The 7,673-nt window shown below is 42.8% G+C and overlaps 1 protein-coding gene across 1 annotated transcript in view; it reads left to right on the forward strand.

The window, feature by feature from the left end:
• The window catches only part of AMOT (angiomotin), a 68,346-nt gene extending 60,887 nt beyond the window's left edge, over window positions 1–7,459 (forward strand). The window contains 4 exon segments of the mRNA XM_033201270.1: window positions 1,219–1,451; window positions 2,582–3,036; window positions 3,038–3,296; window positions 3,625–7,459. Of these exon segments, the coding sequence (XP_033057161.1) occupies window positions 1,219–1,451; window positions 2,582–3,036; window positions 3,038–3,296; window positions 3,625–3,722 (1,045 nt within the window). The 3' untranslated portion in view covers window positions 3,723–7,459.
• The last annotated feature ends 214 nt before the right edge of the window (window positions 7,460–7,673 follow it).

Here is a 7,673-nt window from a genome sequence, read left to right on the forward strand (position 1 = left end):
GCAACCCTGTGGTACAGCAGATTGCTTAATAAAAGAGTAAAACAATATCTGCTTGGCCGGGCACAATGGCTCACGCCTGTAATCCCAGCACTATGGAAGGCCAAGGCGGGCAGATCACCTGAGGTCAGGAGTTCAAGACCAACCTGGCTAATATGGTGAAACCCCATCTCTACTAAAAATACAAAAATTAGCCAGGTGCAGTGGTGGGCACCTGTAGTCCCAGCTACTCAGGAGGCTGAGGCAGGAGAATCGCTTGAGCCTGGAAAGCAGAGGTTGTGATGAGTCAAGATTGTGCCATTGCACTATAGCCTGAGCAACAGAGCGAGACTCCATCTCAACAACAACAACAAAAGAACATCTACTCAAAGTGGGAAGTAGGATACCTGATTCCTTTTATAAACACATGATCATTGACTTATTACCTGAAAGTTGTCACTCATTCATAGAAGATCTCATCTTCTCACTGAGTAAATTGTTTCCGTTGACTGAGATTCTTCACTACAGCACCCAGTACATCAGTTCATTCTCTCATATTCAGCCTTTTTTTTTCCACTGGTACTTTATTGTGACTTACTAAGGTTTAAGCAACGGCTCCTGATGCTCTGCTGTATCCATTTGGGTGTGCAGAAAAACATGTTGTTTTTTTCTCACACTATTGCCTTTATTAATGAAAAGTCATCTTTTATATATATTATATATATATATATTTTATTATTATACTTTAAGAAAAACATGTTTTAAAAACTGTAGCACACCATCCCTTGTCTTTCAACTCAGAACTAACTAGATCAACCTTTAGTCAAAAAGATAATGGGAACTCTATGTAGTCATGTAGTCAATTAGACCAAAATGTAGAGGTAGCAAGAACATCTTTTTTTTTTTTTCTTTTTTTTTGAGATGGAGTCAGTCTCACTCTGTCACCCAGGCTGGAGTGCAGTGGCACTATCTTGGCTCACTGCAACCTCTGCCTCCTAAGTTAAAGTGATTCTCCTGCCTCAGCCTCCTGAGTAGCTAGGACTACAGGTGCCCGCCACCATGCCCAGCTAAATTTTGTATTTTTAGTACAGACAGGGTTTCACCATGTTGGTCAGGCTGGTCTTGAACTCCTGACTTTGTGATCCGCCCACCTCGGCCTCCCAAAGGGCTGGGATTACAGGCATGAACTACCGCGCCTGGCCGCAGCAAGGTCTTTATATGTTCTTTGTCTTTGGCTCCTAGGATTAAGACCCTACATGCCCAGATTATTGAGAAGGATGCCATGATCAAAGTACTCCAGCAGCGTTCCCGGAAGGAGCCGAGCAAGACAGAGCAGCTGTCGTGCATGCGGCCAGCGAAGTCTCTGATGTCCATTTCCAATGCTGGATCAGGCTTGCTCTCCCACTCATCCACCCTGACTGGCACCCCCATCATGGAAGAAAAGCGAGATGACAAGAGCTGGAAGGGAAGCCTAGGTAATGACAGTAAATAAGGAAGATTATAGTCACGTGTTCAAAGAGAGCCATGAGACAAGCACCCATGCTTAAGGAAAAGGGATGATGGTCCAGGTTCTAGAGAGGAAGGTGTACCAGGGTTTTGGGTTTATATGCCTCCTGAGACCTAGTTCCACATTCTGGAGCTCCTCCACACTTTGAAGTCTCCCGGTGAGAATACTGATTGAGGCCAAAGCCTAGAGGACAAGAATCTTGAGTGTCATTTGGGTGTGAAGGAAGATAACTCTAATTTCCTCTAAAATATTCTCACGTTTGACCTTGCCATGTGGCACCTTTATCTTTCTCCAAAACCCATGTGGCCTTTGTGTCATTCAGAATTTCAAAATTCAAGCATGTCTGTGTTCCTTCCTCCTCTATAATAGGAGAACTCAGAGTTTTAGTTACGCTAAATCGTTTGGGTGGCAGGTTTTGTTCCCACAGTGTTCTGAGATGAGAACAGAATGTACTTTTTCATTCCATTCCTGTCCATTCCCTCCCCTCTAATCAAAACCCCAGACATATTGTGGATACCACGGGCACATTTTTAGAGCCTGAGGAAGGAAGCTCATATGTATTTTTATTTTAACCCTTTTTGTTGCTTTTAATTCCTTTCTTGGTCCTCTGATACTTATAATGTCTTTTGGTTAGAATAAGCATTTTGGAGACTATGGTCATGGTGAGAACCTTAGATCACACAATTATTACCACACTTAATCTGTATCAATAGACTTCTTCCCCAAATCCTTTCTTGCTCCCTGGTAATGTGTGGTAATGGTTTATAAGTGGAGCTGAGTAGGAGCATTCTGACAACTTGGTGGAACCCAATCACCATTGGAAAAATAAATCAAAACAGATACCCAGGTCACTTACAGGCTTAATATGTTGTGCCAGGTGATGGATGAGGACCAGAAGGGATCTTCGAAGTCTGTAAGAAACTTTTAGCCATGGTTGGAGGAGCCTCACACACTGATTTCTGGGTTCCCTGGAGGCAAAAATAAATAATTTAGACACGTTCAAATTTCTTCTGAAATTTGAATGGGAGAACAGGTAATTAGATGTCTGGATTTGAATCACCTCTTTTTTTCTAATGTCTGTTCCTCTTTCATTTGTAGGCATTCTCTTGGGTGGAGACTACCGTGCTGAATATGTCCCGTCCACACCCTCGCCTGTGCCCCCCTCGACTCCCCTGCTCTCGGCTCACTCCAAGACAGGCAGCCGAGACTGCAGTACCCAAACTGAACGTGGGACAGAATCGAACAAAACTGCAACTGTTGCTCCCATCTCTGTTCCTGCTCCAGTTGCTGCCGCCACTGCTGCCGCCATCACTGCCACTGCTGCCACTATCACCACCACCATGGTAGCTGCTGCTCCAGTTGCTGTTGCTGCTGCTCCAGCTGCTGCTGCTGCTGTTGCTGCTGCCCCATCTCCAGCCACCGCTGCTGCTATTGCTACTGCTGTTTCTCCAGCTGCTACTGGTCAGATTCCAGCTGCTGCCTCTGTTGCCTCAGCTGCTGCCGTTGCTCCTCCTCCTGCTGCTGCTGCTGCTGCTGCTGCTGCTGCTGCTGCGCTGCTGCTGTTCAGGTTGCTCCAGCTGCTCCGCTCCGGTTCCAGCTCTGGCTCTGGTTCCAGTTCCGGCTTCAGCAGCGGCTCAGGCTTCTACTCCTGCTCAGACTCAGGCACCAACTTCAGCTCCGGCTGCGGCTCCAACTCCAGCTCCAACTCCAACTCCAGCTGTGGCTCAGGCTGAGGTTCCTGCAAGTCCAGGTACCGGTCCTGGACCACATCGTTTGTCTACACCAAGTTTGACCTGCAATCCAGACAAAGCAGGTAATTATTCCCTTTAGCAGGTAACTTTTGGTTTAGTTCTGCTCTCAAATACAGATTTATTTCTTGTTGCCTGATGTCTGGGCAGAGTTATCATTTGGACTGAGTTTTTCATGTTCTAAGGGAGAGAGAAGAGAGTCCGTAAATGACTTCTCATCCACCAAGATGGGAACAGGCATGAGTAGAGGCCATTATCTTAGCAGAAGTAAATGAGGGAGGTGACAAGTCTCACTTTGCCATTGGCTTCATGAGGGCTCTGATGGTGTCTAGTTCTAGAAATACGGGTTTTTTCTTCATCCCTAAGTGTTTTCTAACCCTTATTTCCATTTAGATGGGCCTGTGTTCCACTCCAATACTCTGGAAAGAAAAACTCCCATTCAGATCCTGGGACAAGAGCCTGATGCAGAGATGGTGGAATATCTCATCTAAACGGCCAAATCAAGAGCTGCAGATTCTCAGCAAAAATGCTTTTAATCATTTCCCCCTTTTATTGGTTCTTGTTTTGGGGGTGAGGACAAGGGTTGGGGGGAGGGGATGTTTTTTAACAGGACGTTTTGTTGGAACAGTGTACTACTTGAGTAATACTATGTGAACCACCAGTCTATTCTGGTATGCTTAGGGAGTACCTCTAAAGACAGATTAATCAGAATGTGCTCTAAAGCTTATTGTTTGAATTTATACAAATACTGGGACTGTTAACGGGTGGGTATACATCAGTGCTTTCAATGTGCTTAAATTTGTTTAAAATTCCATATTCTAGATCATTTTTAATTGAAGAGCACAGTATGTGTGGAAGACAGTGTGTAACACGTAGTTTGGAAGTGGGAAGCTGGAGAGAATTGAGTGTGTGCTGTTTTGTATAGTTACTATCCTGTGCAGCAGCCGGAGAAAGCTCTCACCTCAGGCTTACAAAAGGGAATAGTTTCAGGAGCTACGTAAGCTGGAAAAAAGGTAGGGAGTTTTGGGGTGCAGAAGGGTGCTGGAGATAATTTTTTCTTCCAATTTCCCAGCTACCCTGCCCCAGGGAATTGTGTTTGTCTTCATTTCAGTGGTGCTTTGGAAACAGATTCTTTTGGTTCCCTCCTGGAGGTTCATACATTCATATATATGCTCTGGAATAATTTATGCATTTGGATAATTAATATATTGCTTTCAGATGCTGGGAGAGTACATTAACTGAGTGATGCACAACTTCCTCTCTCTCAGGGAGTTAGACCATCAGAGGCCTTGATGGAGAGTTGCGTGAGGTGCTATATGCAGACTTTCATGGTCTGTGTGTAGCCATGAACACAGCTTGCTTGCATTTATTAAGACCAATCAGCTTAGTGGTTATTTCTTCTACAGCACAGATTCACTGGCTGGGGCTCCAGTCTCAAATTGCTAATCATTTGCAAAGTGAGGAAGGATCTTTGTTGACAGGTTGAATGCTTTGAATTTCTGGTGACTACTTTGAAATAACTTGTTTTGTGTGTCAAATTCTAAGCATATGTCTTAAAAGGCATTTTTGACTATCATCTCCAAGGGAATAACATGACAAACCCAAAGTACTATGCTGCAGTCGGGGGAGAGGTGGATTGCAGCAGTATCCTCAACTACCTCTTCTCACTGTCAGTGACTCCATCTTGGAATACCTTTGGGAAGCAGCGGGAAATGTGCATGTGGGTAGAGATCAAAGGAGGCAATGGTTCCAAGCCTTGCCATAGGGCTGCCTCCAAGAACACAGAAGGATGCCAGTTGTCACAGGTCCCTGGCCTGTGTCATCTGTCTGCCCTTCATTAAGGTGACAAATCTGCAGATAGCATCATTAAGATCAGTTTTAAGGGGTATAGGGAGGGTGAGGGAAGGTAGGGGGGTTGTTAGGTAAGGGTGGGGGGGTAGAGGTTTTGGGATGTCTTAGTTAGAAACCAGATTAATAGAAGAGTAGGCCTGATATATTACATCATGAGCCATAGTGGTGGGAGAGAACTTTAGCAATATAGCCCTACCCCCTCATTTTAGTGATGAGGAATCTGAAAACTGGAGAGGTTCAGTGACTTTTTAAAAGTCACACAACACAGCTAACCATTATGCCAATCACCATGCTTATTTTGGGAAACTCTTATCTTTTTTTAATTCCATTTTACGAAAAGGCATCTTCATGGTCCAGGGAATATGTATCTTGTAAAATGTCCCTGGCTGGAGTAGCTTGTCCTGTCTTTGACAAACTACTGAATTTCTGTCTTGCCTCTCCTTCAGTGCCTTTTAAAAGGCTTTCCCTTTTCTGATCTGCATTACAACATCGAGTCACATAAATGTCCCCCCTGAGAAACCAATCCCACTTCTTACTAGGAGATTGGGTGTCTTAGATAATCTTTTGGGGTTCCTCTGTGAGTATAGTAATGATATCTTTCCTAATTATCTTCCAAAGGAATTATTCTCTCTCTCTCTCTGTGTGTGTGTGTTGTGTGTGTGTGTGTGTGTGTGTGTGTAGAGAGAGAGACATAAAGGAAGGGTTATGTGATTTTCAGCTAGTCCTTTCACATTTCCAATAATGAGGTAATCATGTTACATACACATTAGTCCTCAGTTATAAAGTGAATCTCAGATAGAAATTAAAACTGCAGTTGTGTTAAGACTCTTTCATACTACCCTTTAGTCATAAGGAGAAAAATAACCTCAAATAGTAGAAGCAGCAAGTAGCAAACTTCAGGAGAGCTACTTTCTATCCAAATAAATAATTTCAAAACACTTTTCACCTACTCCTTTCATGGTTATAACACATTGGCAGACTTTTTGCTGGCTCTAGGAACCATGATTTTAATCACATTCTGCAAGGTGACAATGTCATACATTCCACATTGTGTGGTAGCCATCTCTTTAGACTCATGTGTTTGGGGGAAAGGAAGAAGTTCTTGGTTAAGTACTATTTTGAACTTTCCAGAACCTATCTGTCCTCTCATACCAGAGACAGTTCCTCTCTGCTCAGTTTCCAATCCCGGATAATTTGCTAAAATAACATTGTACATCTAAGAGAGGAAAGAAGAGTATGTCAGTATATTATGCAGAAGATAGATACAGCCTTTTCAGAAGATCTCCACTAGTTGTTGATCCAAAAATTCAACTTTATGGGAGAAATCTCAATTAGCCACCTTTTCACAGCTGTGTGGATGTAACATTTGGGGGCTCTTTCTGGACTCCTACCTATCTGTGCATTTTACTGGCACCTCAGGAAAGGAGGGTGACCAGGTTGTCTTAGCTTGTACTGCTTGGTGGTCTCTGAGGACCTTCTAAGTCAGTTGTACCCCAATGTTCCATGTATAGAAAAACTTCATTAGAACAAACTTTACTTGATATGAAACTCCTATTAACAGTCTTTTTTGAAATAAAAGTAGCTTGAGCTTTCTTTTAAAATCATGTATCTTGATTGTTGATTTAATGAAGGATTTCCTTTTAATGCTGCTTTTGAGCTTCAAGGTAATAGGACAGCAGGAACCTAAAATATCTGCCATCATCTGCCATAGGAAAGATACCCAGAGACCCATCATATTCTCTTTTTGTTGTTACACTGTTGAGTGGGTATAACAATTGGAAGATGAGCAAACTGATTGATTGTGCAAACTACTTTTTATGACAAGCCTAAACCCTCATAACGCGGCAGCTTAAAGTGTAGACATATGCACTAACTTTGATCAATTATATTCTCATATCTGTTAGCCACACAATCTCCTATTATCTCAATTGCTTATGTGCATATGGAGTATGTTACTTAAAACGTGTGCATTCTTACTGAAAATGTTTTCTAAGGAAGATATCAGTTGTGGGCTAATTGCCACCAATTTCAGCCTGCCACGATTCTTGGAAATGTATCTTCCAAGTGCCATCCATCATCAGTAGGACAAGTGTCGGGAGTTTGTTTATTTTTTTCCAGTAGCAACGATGGGTTACATGGAGCCATGAAACCTCCTTCTGGCCTCCCTTGTGATTAATGGCATGTGTTTGTAAAATGGATAGCTGGGGTTGGCAGATGGCTAGAGAAGAATCGCCTTTGGTTTAAAATGTATGTGGTCCCCTAATGATTGTGACCCCATTCTGTAATCAACTGAGCTAGTTCCAATAAAGTTAAGCAGGTTAAATCCACTTTGTGCCTATCTTTTCACTGACAATAAAGTTAGCTATTTTAAAATGCAGTACCGTGTGGAAAATGCTTTGGTGTTTACCCGACAGAGGCTTTATTTGTGCTGTATCAGTGATTACTTTCAATTCAGTATGCAGTGAAATTGCCTTTCAAGGGCAGCATGCAGCAGAATTTGCATTTGCTTGAAGTATGGAATGTGATTATAGATTATAAAGTATTAAGACAACACCACAGGCCACATGCTCTAATCGGTCTCTTTATATACT

The sequence above is a fragment of the Trachypithecus francoisi genome, unplaced genomic scaffold (assembly GCF_009764315.1).
Source record: "Trachypithecus francoisi isolate TF-2019V2 unplaced genomic scaffold, Tfra_2.0 Lachesis_group6, whole genome shotgun sequence".
NCBI lineage: Eukaryota > Metazoa > Chordata > Mammalia > Primates > Cercopithecidae > Trachypithecus > Trachypithecus francoisi.